This window comes from Pollicipes pollicipes, unplaced genomic scaffold, assembly GCF_011947565.3.
Source record: "Pollicipes pollicipes isolate AB1234 unplaced genomic scaffold, Ppol_2.1 Scaffold_2555;HRSCAF=2994_pilon_pilon_pilon, whole genome shotgun sequence".
Taxonomy (NCBI): domain Eukaryota; kingdom Metazoa; phylum Arthropoda; class Thecostraca; order Pollicipedomorpha; family Pollicipedidae; genus Pollicipes; species Pollicipes pollicipes.
Genome location: NW_023596136.1, coordinates 46,032,853 through 46,049,225, shown reverse-complemented (window position 1 = coordinate 46,049,225; position 16,373 = coordinate 46,032,853). Strand labels below are relative to the sequence as shown.

Sequence of the window (16,373 nt, the reverse complement as noted above, 5' to 3'; positions counted from 1 at the left end):
TCAATAATTTGATGCTGCACTTTTTAATTCCCTTCCACAGCACTTTTAAAACAAAACAAAGCAAAGGAATTTAATAACAAAATGACAACAGAAAATGCGACAAGCATAAAACACTCAAACAAAAAACCTTAGACTCCTACACATCAGCCCATCATCAAGCCAAACACAATAGACATACTTCTGGCTTCTGTTAAGATGGGGTCAGGGAAAACAAACATTTTGTCACTGTTTCTTACAAAATACCAATGCTTATTTCCGTGAAAGTAGCCTATGCCTAACCTAAAGAGGCTTTACATCATCTCATCCTGTATAACCTGTTTGTATCACAGCAGCAGTTGTTAGTTACTGATTCTTGCACAATTTCTATTGCCACTTGCCATGCATTTGACCAACTTAACCTAACTTAGAGTAGCCCACATGATGAACATCATCTCAACTCACCTATCTGTTGACAGCAGCACTTGTGATAAAAACATGATATTCAAAGCTAGTTTTTGGCTGGTTTCAAATTGCATTTTTATTCAGCTCATTCGTGAATGCTTGTTGACGTCAGACAAAGTTGACAACACACTAATCAAAACACTTTAAATCACTTTGAACAACCTATTTTGATTGTCATGGTTAACCTATGTCAAGGGCAACAATGGGTATGCTCCACAAAACAATCGGTCTTCTCTAAAAATAACATGTATTTTAGATGACCATGCCAGTATTGCTGCTTGCTTTTTCAGCTGCAGCAGATGCATTCATTTGGGCTTGTTTACTCATATTTAATGACAAAGTTTGAGATGTTGGCTTCACATTTTAAATGGGGTGGTCTGCCTATTTGTTACACATCAATATTTGACTCATGTTATAATTGCTATGCAGCTTAGAGTGTCCCTGTGTTAAAGATATAGTGCATATATACAGTAGAGTCATTTGACGGTCAGCAAACCATGACAACTATAGAAAACATTTGGTTAAAGCAGCCATGAGGATCACTTTAAGAAATCTGGGGCAAATAACCAAGAATATGGAACAAAATACGGTTGTGGTATCATAATTTGTCTTATGGCAAAACTCGATGCATTAAAACATAAAGTGGCTAACTCTGGCTACCAATCATGTGTTGAAATCAGGTAAGGTAAGCAAGTATTTGGTCCACCGTAGACTTACTGGCTTCTTCCTGCTCCCCCAAAACAAAAATTGGGCACCTTTTGCATGGTCTGCTGGCAGACAGAGACGTCCGACTCACCCCCAAATATAAATTTCAATCGTGCCCACCAAACTTCGAGATTAAAATGCGAAACAAGTAAGAGGTGTGCATGATAAACATCCCCAGAGAGCAGAATTTCGCCATCAAACACTTCTGCAATAGCTGCGTCAGGTTTGTCCCAAGGCTCTATATGGCAGCCTTGCCTTGCCCTAATAGCCTTGCCAGGTAGCCTGGTGAGTCAGACACTCGAAAGGCTTGGATTCATCACTTTTGAGCACCGTCATGAACCAAGAAAACGGTTAACCGAAGGTTTAAGAGGGCAAAAATGGCGGTAAAAATACGTTCCGTGCTTCAAATTGTCTCCTTTATTCCCCGTGAATTGTTCACGCTTGGGTGCATATCAAACACGTCTGGGCGGCTGGCGAATTAATCCAATTTATGTATGAAATGCGTACAAGTTTGCCGTTGGGGCACCTTGCAGAGAAATTTGTCAAAATTTTAAGCGGCAGATGGTACCTCTAAAGACAATCGAAAAGGAAGGAAGAATAAAGTGGTATCACACTGGTATGATACCAAGAAAAACAAAAGTAGCTAAATACATATAAATACTGGCACTTTTCTCGCACACTTTTGTTATCAGCTGACTTGACTTGAAATATATTAATGTAGATGCTCAAATGGTGATATTCATCTTGTAAGTTTAAATAAGAAGACATTTCTTGAACTTTTCACTCATGCATGTTGGGAGTGATGCAATTTAGTGGTCAAGTTTCCTCGGGAAAAAAGAAATACGTGGAGTAAAATTCTCTACCACGCCTTGCTGGTGTTTGCACCACGTTCTGCTTTCGTGGTGTGGTGGTGAAACAAAAACAAAAAATAGGGGATGCGTGAAAACCTTGCATTTGGCGCACAGCTGCAGATTGTGATGCATTTTGTAAACAAACCAAACTTAATGCGTGCAAGCGACTGGGGTTGCTGGGGTTCTTGGGCTTGGAGGTACCTGGCGCCCTTGGTCTGTGCGTACATAGACATGATTCAGATGTAGGTGAGGCAGGACATAGCCACAGGTGTCCAGGTTCTGCGGAGCCTCGTTCATGCTTGGTGGTTTCAAGTGAGCTCGGTTTTGGGTGACATCTGAAAACCTCAGAAAGGGAAATAGGGATTTGGCATGCGCGATTAGACAATGTCAGACAGGAGTGAAAAATTCACATAAATTATGGGGAAAAGGAGTGAAGACCTCTTCCTCATAGGGTGTTGCTTTACACCCAAAGTCGGCAATTCTAGGACACTGTATAAAATTGTTCAGTGCATGTCCGAGGAACTTACCTAAATGTCTTACGATAAGACATATATTCCTTGTTTCAGTGTGATAAAACAATTATCGTATTCAGTGACCTATTATGAACCTGTTTCCCCACTGCATCTATGTACTTTGTTTAATATAGTGTGATCACCTGTGTGCTGCATTGATGTTTTTTAAGTCAACCTCGACCAACCAGAACGACGACAATTTTAAACATTTATTCAAAATTTCATTGAAAGGATCTCGCGTTGCGATATAGCATCTACTTCTCGCCTCCAAGCAATCTTTTTCATGACCATATAACGACCGCACTCCACTCGCCACATATAACGGCCCGCGGCAAACACTCGACCCGCTGGCCGAGCGACTCACTCTCAGTCGGGTGCCGGCGACTGCATCAGCCGTGGGGCCGGGTGGATTATGTACAGCTACTAGACTCGCCTCTGTTCAAGTCCAGGCTTGAGAACCCACCGCATTTATCTGTTCCGTCGAAAGCTGAGCTAGGCCTGGCTTCCGTAACGCGAGTCAATACATTATTGTAGAAATCGCCATCAGCGTCTTACCAGCCGTCAATTGCATCAAATAATTCTGGGATCGCGAGGCAATGTCACTTTACGATTGGCTTAGCCGACCATCGTAGGATGCCGTACTCACTTCACATTGGTTAACTATCACATTTCTTCCAGCACCTGTGACCATGAATCGTTTCCCATGTAAGCAGTACATAACGCGCTCTGGTGGTGACCATGCATGTTCATACGCCTTCTGGCCTCGAGGAAGACTGTTGTTGGTTATGGACGTGGGCGTTGTAGCGTGAGCGTAGAATGAAGGTTACTGGAAATTGGAAGCTGTTGGCTGACAAGGTTGATATTTCTCCGACTTACGGGAAAGACTGGCACTAGCGGGGTCTTCACTAGTCTACCATGCCAGCAGTCAGAAATCTGTTGCAGTGATCTTGTTGTCTTGATTGATTGGCTTGACGCTGTCAGACATCATTATCTTTGTAATACGCTCGTCTACCTTAAAGCTTTCAGACATTTGATTGTGATAGTATGAAATGTCCGATATTGCCACTACCATTACCGCCACACTTTCCAGGCGGTTGACAATGTACTTGGTTGAATACGCTCCAAAAGAGCAAACAAAAAAGGACGTGGCCGGAACATCACCCGACACGACCATTCCAGAAATACTAGCATCACAACATCGTTTCCAGTCAAGAGCAAGCTTTATCTTCTGGAGGCGGTCACAATCAAAGTACCGTCACCGGAACGATCGAGCAATCGAAGCCCTCAAACACGCTTCACCTTGTTTTGAAACGGTCGTTACCATCAGCGTAGATGGCATGCCTTACTTTTCAGCACGTGTTTTGCTACTCGGATCCTTGTACTTTAAAAAAGATGTTCACCACCTTATTTAGAGCATGCACATTTTAACGCCCGAACTCAGCTTGGTTACGTAACCAGGTGCAGTCATAAGGTATGCACCTAATAGTTATGCCTATACGGTTAAAGCCAATTGTAACACGTGATCATATATCCGTCGTGTTTGTGTTATATGCGTGAGCCTTTAAAAATATGACATGTAACCCATATAATGACACACAAAATGTAACAATATGTGACATGTAATGTATGATATGACAGGACATCCAACAGACGCCAAACATCGGCAAGTTAATTTTTAGTTTCAATGATGAACGGAAAACCATAATAAGGAAGCTAGACCTATTGTAGAAAATGCTTATCAAATACATTTACGGTAAGCAAGTATTTACCATAAACAGAATAAAAGAGAATTTCCTGCCCACAGATGCCAATATTATCACACTTTTCCATTCCCCCCCCCTCTCTCTCTCTCTCTCTCTCTCTCTCTCTCTCTCTCTCTCTCTCTCTCTCGCTCTCTCTCTCTCTCTCTCTCTCTCTCTCTCTCTCTCTCATCTCTCTCTCTCTCTCTCCTCCTCTCTCCTCTCTCTCTCTCTCTCTCTCTCTCTCTCTCTCTCTCCCCTTTTTACAAGCTCTAGCACTGTTGGGAATCATTACGCTAGCGACGGTGCCTAATTATATATATATATATATATATATATATATATATATATATATATATATATAAGAGAGAGAGAGAGAGAGAGGGAGAGAGAGAGAGAGAGAGAGAGAGAGAGAGAGAGAGAGAGAGAGAGAGAGAGAGAGAGAGAGAGAGAGAAGAGAGAGAGAGAGAGAGAGAGAGAGAGAGAGAGAGAGAGAGAGAGAGAAACAGACAGACAGACAGACAGAGAATGTGAATCGTTACTGATAGCCCCGGGTAAGAAAAAGTTGGATATCCCGCGATGCTTACGATTTGTATACCCAAATATGCACTGTGCATGAGGGTGTGTCATCGGTAACAAAACCAAGTGAGACAGAGAAATTCTTTGGCGCAGGAATCAAAAAGTACACGGCATAGCAAAAGTTCTCCCTAAAAACTTAAATTCGTGAGGCGCGAGTCCATCGAAATATTTCCGTAAACCAACGCCAGGCGTTGCAGTCACCTTATACTGTGCGGCGTCTGCCGCCGCAGGTAACACCAATCCGTGGGTGGCAAGCAACCCAAAATACCTTTGGGTATAGAAACGATGCTACCGAGCCCTCCTTAAGCCGTCATACAAGAATGTTCCGGTCTGAGGTCTAATGTGCGGATCAGACCTTGCCCGATTGACAGTCATTTGGCGGGATCATCATATGCTGGTGGGTATGAACTCATTTTGCGAGTATGCTGGTTAGTATTGCTTTAGACTTTCACCTCGCTAAGACAGCTCACGTGATGCAAACAAAACTATGTAAAGCATGTGACTCAGAATATATTATTTGGTATACAACTTAATACATGCAGCAAGTTCAGCAGCTTGTACGACGGACGTAGAGGTGGGGGGGGGGGGGGGGGGGGGGGGGGGCAGTAGGGTGATCTCACGCACCTTGGCTCCTTGTCGAGCCTGTGTGTTCGTTGCACTGGCCCAAACAACAACTGCTCATAAACTGGAAACCCAAAACGCGTGTTGACAGAGATCGCACGGTAGAAGAAGTACCTTCGCAGCTGGGCTCCACATACTGCCAAAGCTCCAGCTCCAGCCGTAGGCGTCCTCGGCGGTGCGACGCTGCGTCGCGCTCCTAGTGTGAACCAGATAGGGCAAGATGGCCAGCGGTGCTTGCACTTTGTTCCGCAGCCCGCAGTCGCTGAGGTTTCGCAGTGGAGGCTGTGTGACTGGTCGGTGCCGGGGAATCAGTTCGGTGTACCTCACGGCCTCGAAGTTTACCGCTGAGATGGTGAATACCCTGGGCTAAAGGAAACGCTCAGTTTGCTACTCACGTGCGGCGCGACGATCGGAACCGCCTCTTCACGGACCATGCGGTTCTCGTCCCACGCCATGTCCAGCAGTAGCTGTTCTGGACGGACCCAGCACCTTTTACGCTGCAAGACTGGCTGCACTGTGGCTTATGTGTGCTGCGGCAGGTCGCGGGACAGCGCGATGCTCCGGAACAAGTTGCGTAAGCCAGAGTCGCAGCCGCTGTTTGCCGGATGGTGGACCATACCGACACATAGTGGTCGACCGCTCACTGGACGAGGTCCTTGAGAGGGCTGCTGGAGGTCTTGGTAGAGATATGAACTTGGTAGAGATATGAGTGGCCAGTGTCAACCATCTGAAAACAAAAGCGAGTATATTAGAACAATTCGCTAGGAACTGAGCATCAGATCATACAAAAGTTACTGTGCCTCTTTAGTGTATGTAATTACGCCGATATCCGAAGTCACTAAATGGACGGAATACATATCAACAAACATACTAGTGAGCATGAACCAACCAGCAAATGATGCGACATACTACGGCACAAGATATAATGTTAAGTAAATACTCAACAGTGAGCACATGAAATATCAACTGATACTTGATGAACTTAAAACACTAATTGCTATAAATTCGAAGATAGTGTGTTTTCATATTTACGTGGCATGGTTCGATGGTCCGATTCGCCACCGGGCTGCCATGTTTTGGACAGAGCTGTTTCGAACGCCGGAGGCCAGAAGGTACAGCAGCTGATGGTTGGTGCTCAGCTGCTGAATCAGGTCGACCGGCAGGTTTGGTACGTGCCCCGACCTAGGCTTGAATGCCACAACGCCCCTCTTCCAGACCTCTCCGGCACAGGTCTTGCCGATGGGCCCAGAAAATTTCGGTCCCGTGGTCGTGCCGTCCAGCCTCAGCAGCAGATGAAGGAGGCTCAGCTCGTTGCCGTTCAGCTGGCAGATAAACCAGTGTGCGGGTGACTCGGTGGCCAGCTCAAGCAGACGGAACGCGTCGTCTATCGTTTCGGTGTTGACGGCCGCGCCATCGCAGCCGAGCACATTGATGTGATCACCGCACTGCGGGCTCACGGAGTGTAACTCGTTGAACAAGCACAGGGCGCGGCCGAACTCGGACGTAAAATGAGTCACGTATCGGCCCCCTGGTTCAGCGATGACAGCCACGTGTTTTTCGACGGCATTTGTCTGGCTCCGCGTCGCTCATGTAGCTCCTGCCTTCGCGTCTGTCGGGGTAGAGGATGGTCAAACCTGACTCGTGGATTGCTTTAAAATTTTAACGGGCCGTCTTCTTTCTCGCTCTATCTCTTGCGCGGCAGATCTTAAGATCTACCAGACTTGTGCCTGGTTCCAAAAATTTCTTCCCGGGAACCGGTTCCTGGTTCCTGGTTCCGGAACCAGGAAGAACCCAGGAACCAGTCTGAGAATAAGTCGAAAAATCCAGCAAGAACCAGGATCCAGCTTTACAATAATTCGAAAGATCCAGCAAGAACCAGGATCCAGGTTGACAATAAGCCAAAAGATCCAACAAGAACCAAAATCCAGCTTGACATGAAGACGAAAGATCCAGCAAGAACCAATATCTAGCTTGGATCAGACATGGGGACCCAACAAGAACCAAGATCCAGCTTGGAATTATGTTGAGGGATCCAGCAAGAACCAAGACCCAGCTTGGAACATGCATAGTGATCCAGCAAGAACCAAGATCCAGCTCAGGCTTAAGATGGAGATTCAATTTCAGCAAGAACCAAGATCCATTCTAAAATTACGTTCAGGAGCCGGCAAGAATCAGAATCTTACCAGGATTTCTTTACAGCGGTTGCTGCCTACACTTCCCACTTTTTCAGGTCCAGCAATGTATACTGTTCTTAATGTAAATTAATAAGATTTAGTCTATGAACATTGCTGGTTATCTGCTCAGGCTGTTCCTCACATACCTTAAAACAAATTCGCTGTTCTTCAATGTTAATAACACTACAAATTCAATATATGTATATATATATATATATATATATATATATATATATATATTTATATATTTATATATATAGAGCCACCTAGTCGTGGTATGGAACAAATATTGATCAGCTGATAAGACTGCGTTTTTCAGAAGATAAAGCTCAGCTGGCGTGGTTTCCATGGCAATGTGAAACGGCGACGCACTGCCAGCGTGCGATCGGTGTGAGGTGTGAAATCTGGGGTATGGGGGAGGTGAGATGAAATTGCGTCCGATTTTAACGGAATATATGCATTGTGTTAATAGCTTAGAATGTTCCCTCTGTCCATCTACCAGCTACCACCATATTCTGCAGGAGTGTGTCTGGCAGATGAACTTATGGGACTAATGGTATTGAGATTTGGCAAACAAAGGAGTCGTAAGTGTTCTTCCTGAAAAACCCGCGAGAGCGAGGAACCGGTTTGATGTTACCAGGGTCTGCGGTTGTGTCAAAGTTATTGGAACCAGGGCCCAGCATTAGCAGGCAAAGGAGCTAAAGAATGTGAGTCAGCTCCGGCTCAGCCACAGGTACTTTTAACATGGATTGCTAAGAAGCAAGCAAGTTGCTTGGTTGCGTAAAGTAACCATATATATATATATATATATATATATATATATATATATATATATAGGTATGTAAATATAATGCCAGAATACCATCTCAATATCACAGATTACTATCGAAGCTCAGCAATATTTTTTTTATAAATGCCCAGCCCACCTGTAGACCAAACTTAGTCCCACATTGATATTGCTTTATCATGCACACAGTGAATCTATATGTGCCTGAGCCTTGTGCTCAGGCTTCTGGAAGAGCTGTACAGTTGTTACAGAGAGTTGTTACAGTCAGGACGTACCGTTCATTTTGACTTGTCCGCGATGTACTGATCTGCCTTTTCAGAGCAAAGTATTTGTGTTATGCAGGATGAACTTTTTAGGCCGATTTTTCCCAGCCCACCTGAAACCAAAGTTAGTCCCACTTTGATACTGCTTTATCATGCACACAATGAATCTATATCTGCCTGAGCCTTGTGCTCAGGCTTCTGGAAGAGCTGTATTGTTATTACAGGGTCAGGATACGCCGTTTATTTTGACCTGTCTGTGATGTACTGATCTGCTTTTTTAGAGTGAAGTATTTGGGTTATGTAGGATGACCCTTTTAGGCCAATTTTTCCAAGGTCCCAAGACTGTCAGAGTACTCCATATTCTGACCTCAGGAGTCTAGTGTTGGTAAAATACTAGCGTGAACTGTGAGATGTGGTGTTTACTATTCATGGCGCGTTGGTATTTCTGTTGCTTGCCAAAGATCTTACGGGAACCTGGAGCTGGTATTGACAGAAAAACAAGGGAAACTGGGAGATGAAGCCGGTGGTTACAAAATAACTGATGGAAAGCAAGATGCAGGTCTTGTGTTGTCAAAGAAACTGTGGGAACCAAGATCCAGGGTGTTGTTTTGTGCAAGAACCAATGGGAACCAGGATGCAGCATAATGCTTTGTCAAAAGATCCATTGGGGACCAGGATCTAGGGTTTTGGTTTGTCGAAAGAACCAGTGAGAACCAGAATCCAGGGTCTTGTTTTGTTGAAAGAACTAGTGAGAACCAAGATCCAGGGTCTTGTTTTGTCCAAAGAACCAATGGGAACCAAGATCCAGGGTTTTACTTTGTCGAAAGATCCAGTGGGAACCAGGATTCAGGGTCTTGTTTTATCAAAAGAACCAGTGGGAACCAAGATCCAGCATCTTTATTTGTCAAAAGATCCAGTGGGAACCAGGATCTAGCGTCTTGTTTTGCGGAAAGAACCAGTGAGAACCAGGATCCAACATCTTATTTTGTCGAAAGAACCATTGGGAACCTGGAACCAATGTTAGGAACCAGGCACATGTCTGGGATCTACGATGTTTTATTTCAAGTAGCCAGTCCGTCTCTGCTGTCTTGCTGAAAGGCGTTGATGATAGCAGCAGCGGCCCGGTTCGAGCCAGCGTAGCTGTCAACCGCTAAAGCGGGGTTAGTCAGATCGTTGACGTTATAATCTACAGTGACAGTGGTCTCAACCGGAACGAACAGTCGGCGCCGTCGCCACCTTCTACCATGTACGGAACCGGGTAGGGATCCGTGCTCTCGGCTGACTCGCCAGCGCTGAGATCACTTGGTCCCGGAGCAGGCTCGGGGTCAGCACTAGCAGCCAGCGCTGGCTCAGCAGGCGGCGCAGGCCCAGCAGTCGGCGGGGAAGGCGACTCAGGTTTAGCAGCAGACACCGCCTCACTGGCATCCGAGCCACGACGCCCCTGGAGTTGTCTGGCCATCCTGCGCACCACGCGAGCCTCCCTAGTCACAATCGCATCCCGGTCAAATGACCCCAGGGTGAGCTTTCGGTGCTTGCACTGGTCCTTCATGGCAACCCCCTCCTGATACACTGTGCGGATAACTGGGTATGGAAAGCTGCACTGAGGCTTGCACTTGCATTTCGCGACATAAAGAAGCTGGAATTTCGCCGCGGCGGCGTTGCTGTGTCACTCTCTTCCCTTGGTTTCTTGCTGATAACTCTGTTGGGGTGATATCAATCCCTCTCGATCAATTTTGTCACGTATTTGAGATCATGAATAGGGATCACTTCGTTGGCCCACAGTACCCTGATTTCTACCGCCGCGGTCTTGAAGATGGCATTCGTGCGATTCCTCTTCGACTCGCTCAGCCACCTGATGTACCTCAATGCTTTCCCGTAGTTGGTAGTTGGTGGTGGGACAGTAGAGCCTGGTGGCCTATCGCAAGATGTTGTGCGACCGTGTAGCCGTCGGCATGCTTACGCTAGTAATTGTTCGAAAGGAATGTTTCAGTACCAGTAAAACTAAACGCATAAACCCACATCTTCCACGCAAAAAGCGCGTAAATTGCAAATCAACATAACAATGATGCGTTAGCAATAACAAACTTGAACCCGACCCGGTCTGTCAGAGCATTCTCATGGCTGCACAGCTTTGGGCTGCACCAAAACTAATGTTCTTTACTAAAAAGTCAGCTTAAAAGCTGTTTGGCAATGTTTTGCTGGTGCTCTTCATGATATCTCTTTCATACTTAATCCACCAAGTACCGTAGTGTGGAAAGTGGCTGCTTTAAGGGTTGTTGGAGGATGATCCCAGTGCTTAAAATAGGTGGCGTTAGTATCGAAAACGGTTTTCTTGGCCTATGAAAGAAAAGCTGCTATCGCCTCACGAATATCAGCATTGGTGCGATGCGACAGAACTGGAAGTTTATCATTAATCCGTGTGCCAAGGAAAAACTTTGTCTCAGATGATTCCAAGAGATCCACCCCCGCGATGACACACCCTGTTGTGCATGTTAACAGCAGTTTTTACGTGCGCAGTAACCTTTCACAAGGCAGAACAGCTCATTCAAAAAGCTTAAGTCACCCCTATCCACTGTAATTTTGCGGGTGACTACGGAAACCGGTCATGTCAGCGTGCCTCTCACTGACACGCACCGCTGCTGACTTTGGCGCCTGGCCGCGTGCTGCCAGAACATTAAACGCCACTTCAGCCCGATGCCGACCGACGACGCGACTCGCATGCGGCAACCGCACACCACTGACATGCATGCGCACTTCACTGATCACTGCCTAGGTTCACTTGTGAACACATTTTCAACGTTCTCACGACATTTTGGGCATGTTGTTCCGTGGCAACTGCTGTCTCCGATCACAACGGCGGTGCTGTACACGATGTTTACTGTCGTCGGTGGTGTCAGCGAGGTCCGCGGGCTCACAAATCGCTTGTGACCTTGAGTCCACGGCCTTTGACCTAGCGAGCCTGCCCACATTGCAGGCCACCATGAGCACGAGAGCCGCCGCTGCCATCTACGTCGAGCGCTGTGCCCTCTCCGCCCGATCAAAGCCCTCGACGACCGTGCTGATCACGAAATCGATGGTCAGCTTATAGATGTTGTCCATATTGTCCGTATAGGCATCGCCAAGCGTGACCTTCACTGCTTCTAAGAACGGGTTCTTGATTTTCTGGAACAATATGGTTAAACTGAAGTCTGCAACAGCATGGTGTTCCGTTGGGCGGAAAAGCAGGCTGTCGACGAAAACACATTGGAAATATTGGAAATCAAAGACAGGTGAACTGTACACGGCAAATAATGTCATTGTATACTACCAGTTTTGCGACAGCCTGATGCGCTCAACTTGGGAAATATGTCCCCTACAACAGTGGGTTGATCCTCCTTACAAGGTATCCTTGCACACAATTCCCGAACATACATAACATGCTGATAAATTTCACGCACAATACCTTCACGGAAATGGATACTTTTCCAGGCGCATTGAAATAAACACTGCAAACCTAACATAAAAGCCCATGACAGAAAAACAAAACACTGAGCCTGTGGCCACTCACCCAGAAGAACTCCTTCTTGAAGCCGGGCACCTTAGTGTGAGCGCCGCCTATCTGATGCAGGAGCGTGAAGAAGTAGTCCATGTCCTCAAGCGCCTTGATGCCCTCGTCCAGCGAGTTCATGACGATAGAGGCGTGCTCGGCCAGCTCCAGGCTCTCGGCCTGCGCGTCGCGATTACGCAGCTCTCGAAACTTCTCGAAGAAGTTGATGAGCTCGGCGTGGTCCTCGAACAGTCTGCGGGAGACGGGAGGGAGGGGGTGTGGGGGGGGGGGGGGGGGCAGCAGGAGAATGGAAAGTCGTACTAGCATCTACACAAAAGTCGCACACAAAAGGTCGCACTACCGACTTATACAGCGTGCGTAGGAGCCCGACATGCCGCTGTTGTTTCAACAAGCGCTCTCGCGCATGCGCAAAAATCGCCTGTTGGCGGCAAGGCGCAGAGTATGGAAGGCTCCTGCGCAGCAGGCACTATATGTGGTCTTGATATTGTTAGAAGCGACTGGATTTGAGTGATGCGGATCAACGGCCGCATTCAGTTCTCGGAAAGGGTCAAAGATACCAACTGTTGACATTCAGCTCGAGACGCTGACAGTTCTTTAGGCCGGTACGTTGAGAGTCCGTGAATCCTTTCCGCTCATTACTCTATCACTGAAATACTCCCTGACGGTCGCGAGAGCCGGGTCTGGGATCCAATACCGCATCTTGAGCCTAGCGCACTTGGCAGAGTAAGTCAGACCGGTGTAAAAGCTGCACGAACCCGGGTGTGCTGCCGCTATAGCCACACCCTTTCCCAACGCTCGACACTTGGAGCTAAGATATTGTTACTCTGGCTCAGACTAGCATTTGCATATTTTCGCCCAAGGCCCACAACAAAGGCAAACTCTTCACTCATTGAACTCCTCCACAGAAATACAAGGGTGGAACAGAATGCAATGTTTGGAACTTAGTTTGCATTGGTTGTCTTACGGAAATGTCGTGGTCTATCCCGTCCAGATAACGCTATACGCCTGAGAAGAGCGCAGAAGGCCGACGCGGGGAGATCGATGCGGTGATTGTCCGTTAGTACCGCGCCTCTGACTGCACAGCCCGCACGGCCTGCGCCATCCTGCCTCTGCGCGAGTTATCGGTGACATGATTTAATCAAACCAATGGTTGGATGGAAGGGTGAGGATGAAGTTTGCATTTTGAAAATAAGGGCAACCGACGGATGTTGTTTTTTAGCCTGCCCGGGCGAGCGGGGCGAAGACACTTCGAAAGCAGCCCGACCTGTTGCTGGAAATGGTTATATGCCATGTCAAGTACGCTCAGCATTTATATTAGGTGGGCTTGAGCATGTCTGCTATTTTCTACAACGGTCGTTTATTTGCATTCACCGGCATGGAATCCAGGGCATGCCCGACCTATTAAATAAATCCTATTTGCTTATCGTGAGTGTGGAAGAGAAGATCGCTCCTAAGACCGGGGCCACGAAAAAGTGGAGGTTTGTGCGGGCGATGGGTTCGGATCGATGATGGGCAGTGATTTGTGATGCAGCAGAGCCACGGATCGCAAAGGTCAGTGCTAAAAATTCTGGTGTGGGGAAGTCTGGCTTCAAACGCTCCTTTAAGCTTTCATTCCATCCAGCGGTCAATAGCAGCATCGCCAACAGGTTCTCCTCTGGCGTACCTGTGGCCAGTTAAGTGGAATGCCCCACATCTGAAAATATTGAAGAGAGCATTCGATATGATGAAAAAAGCTCACTGAGAACTATTGATATATTTTTAAGTGAAACAGACTGCTTTAGACAACACAACTGTATGTTTAGTAAACATGCTCCTCAGTACGTCACTGTTTGAATGCTTCGTCGTACCTAGCACAACATAAATTGAGAGTCAGTTGACGGCTCGTACATCTGGTGGTGGTGTTCATGAACGCCAGACATGAACGACTTGACAAATATATATTTTAGCATTGATCGGTGCATACCCCGTGGAATGGCAGGATTTAAATGGCGTTATTATGGCGGCAGGGATGCGTGGGTGACCTTAAAGTAGTCTCCCCGAAAAATATGCACATCTTCGCGCGCGTGTAGCTAAGAAACCAGAGAGGTTAAGGACTTGAGAAGGGTAGGCCTCCGAACTGCACCGAATGGCCTTCAAGATGGCTATTTCGGTTCAAAACCCCATACAAATGTGGAAATCTCCCTTCCAAGGAAATATTCTTCACGTGAAGAGCAAACTGTCTGAAGCAAAGCAGGAAGCAAACATAAAGAAGCGTGCTTATTTTCATCATTTGGCATACTTTTGAGTGGAGAAGACTACATTAAACAGACAAATTCATCTAGTTGGTAAACATGCTTCTCAATATGGCGCCTGCTTGATTTTAACCAGAAACATTTTTTATGATGTTGATGCGCTGCCAAACTAGCCGTGCGAAATTGCTACCCTAACAGTTATTGTGGTACTTCTCGCCAAGAGATTATAGTGGTGGTGTGGGAAGTGTTGGCTGCGCCAAATATCGTTATGTGCTCATTTTTGGCACTTCTCATGGTGTTCTCGCATATTACTCAGTGAGTCTAAGGTGTTTGCTTGTATTCGCATACTCGGCTACGGCGTTATTCTTACATTATTTGATTGCAAGTCTTGTTTTCGTGATAACTAGCAAGTGAAGAAACGACGCCCAGCTTCTAATATAATGTAGCACAACAACTGATTCGTGGTTTAATTTCCCACAGTTTTCTCAACCTTGTTTGAGAGCCAGCTGACGTCAACCATGTTTGAAAATTGCTCTCACGGACGCCAGACCTGAACGGCTGGATGATGACATTCTTCCTGGCTTTGAACGTCGTCTGGCCCATGGGGTGAGATAATTTAAATGATGTTGCCATGGCGTCATGCATGCATAACTGGTCTTGAAATAGTCTACACGAAATAGTCTGCACATCTTAACGGGCGTGTAGCTCAAAAGCTAGAGAATGTTAGGTCTTAAAAAGGGCGGGGCTGTGAAGTGCATGGAATGGTCTTCAAAATGACTAATTGAGCTAAAAACGCTATACAAATTTGGAACACTCCCTTTCACGCTCATCTTTTTGACGACATTCTTGAACCTCAGCTTGATGAGCAGATAATTGTGTTTCAAATTCAGGTTGTTGAATTGAGCCAATAAACACAAAGAAGATCCCCCACTGGCGAAGATGTCATTCATCATGTGCAAAGTTGTTATCCCACAACTTAACTCTTAAAGCTTCCAAGGCCTTGAATTGTTCCATTGGTGCAGACAAATCTCCAGCCATGATGCAAGAATCTGGTCTGAAATGCCATGCTATAAAATGAATCGGACGTAATCTAAAAGACCTCGAAAGAAGACCGCTTTAGCCAGGCCTACTGCAGCTTCACTTGTGCCACCAAATGGAGCAGTTTCGGAAGCGGGCATCGGAAGTCGTTGAGCACTCATCCAACTGCGTTTTTGCTGACAAGCGGGTCTTGTTAAAAGCACGCCGGCCTTAGTAACAGGGCTGGAAATTATTCGAGGAACTGTTGCGATGCATAAGATTACACTGTTGTTCAACGACGTTCCAAAGAGCTGCGTGGGCAAGAGCAGTCTCGGATTCATTCTTGTCGTACTACGCCATAGACTTAATGGCAACGGCGAAGTTTTGCAAAGCTGATGAAGCAAGGGGGCGCATTCGCGGCTGCACCAGCTCTTTACCAACTCACTCACGGTCACCCGGCGGAGTTAAGTCTTCATCGCGGGTCGCGTCAGTGCACCCACTGCGCCCAGTCACGTACTTGACGAACATGTAGACGCCGGTGGGCTCCATGGCGCGGCTGATGCCCTTCCAGGACTTGACAATGTTGAACTTCTGGCGGATGGTGAGCGGCATGCGGGGGTCCTTGGGCAGCGGCGGTGGCGGCGGCGCCAGAATGGAGCGTCGCCTCCAGGCCGGTGGCCTCTTCCGGCTCGCCCCGGCTCCCATGCCGGCGGCTCGGGCCCGGCCGCGTGGATCGGCGGGGCTGCAAGACGGGGGCTAAGCCAGTGGAGGTCGGCCATAGAGGCACCGATCGGGACTGGCCGGGTCAAGCCAAGGGGGAGTCAGCCAGCGGCAGCACCGGTGACCAATCTGATAGGAGTTCGTATCAGGAACGTCAGGCTTAAGTGACATGTATTGAGCAGAAGA

At 47.0% G+C, this 16,373-nt stretch overlaps 1 protein-coding gene across 1 annotated transcript; it reads right to left on the bottom strand.

Moving 5' to 3' along the window:
* Positions 1–11,180: 11,180 nt before the first annotated feature.
* LOC119101890 (neuroglobin-like) lies at positions 11,181–16,172 on the bottom strand. Its single transcript, XM_037225282.1, has 3 exons — positions 15,985–16,172; positions 12,220–12,451; positions 11,181–11,834 (listed from the first exon to the last, which is right to left on the bottom strand). Exons 1-3 carry the CDS (start codon positions 16,170–16,172, stop codon positions 11,679–11,681), a joined length of 576 nt encoding a protein of 191 aa, XP_037081177.1. The 3' UTR covers positions 11,181–11,678.
* Between the last annotated feature and the right edge of the window lie 201 nt (positions 16,173–16,373).

Excerpts from the sequence above, each read along its gene's own strand:
- LOC119101890 (XM_037225282.1), bottom strand. The coding sequence starts at position 16,172 with ATGGGAGCCGGGGCGAGCCGGAAGAGGCCACCGGCCTGGAGGCGACGC. Across the intron at positions 12,452-15,984 it reads GGCGTCTACATGTTCGTCAA|ACTGTTCGAGGACCACGCCG; the intron begins GTACGTGACTGG and ends CGTCTCCCGCAG. Across the intron at positions 11,835-12,219 it reads TCAAGAAGGAGTTCTTCTGG|AAAATCAAGAACCCGTTCTT; the intron begins GTGAGTGGCCAC and ends ATATTGTTCCAG.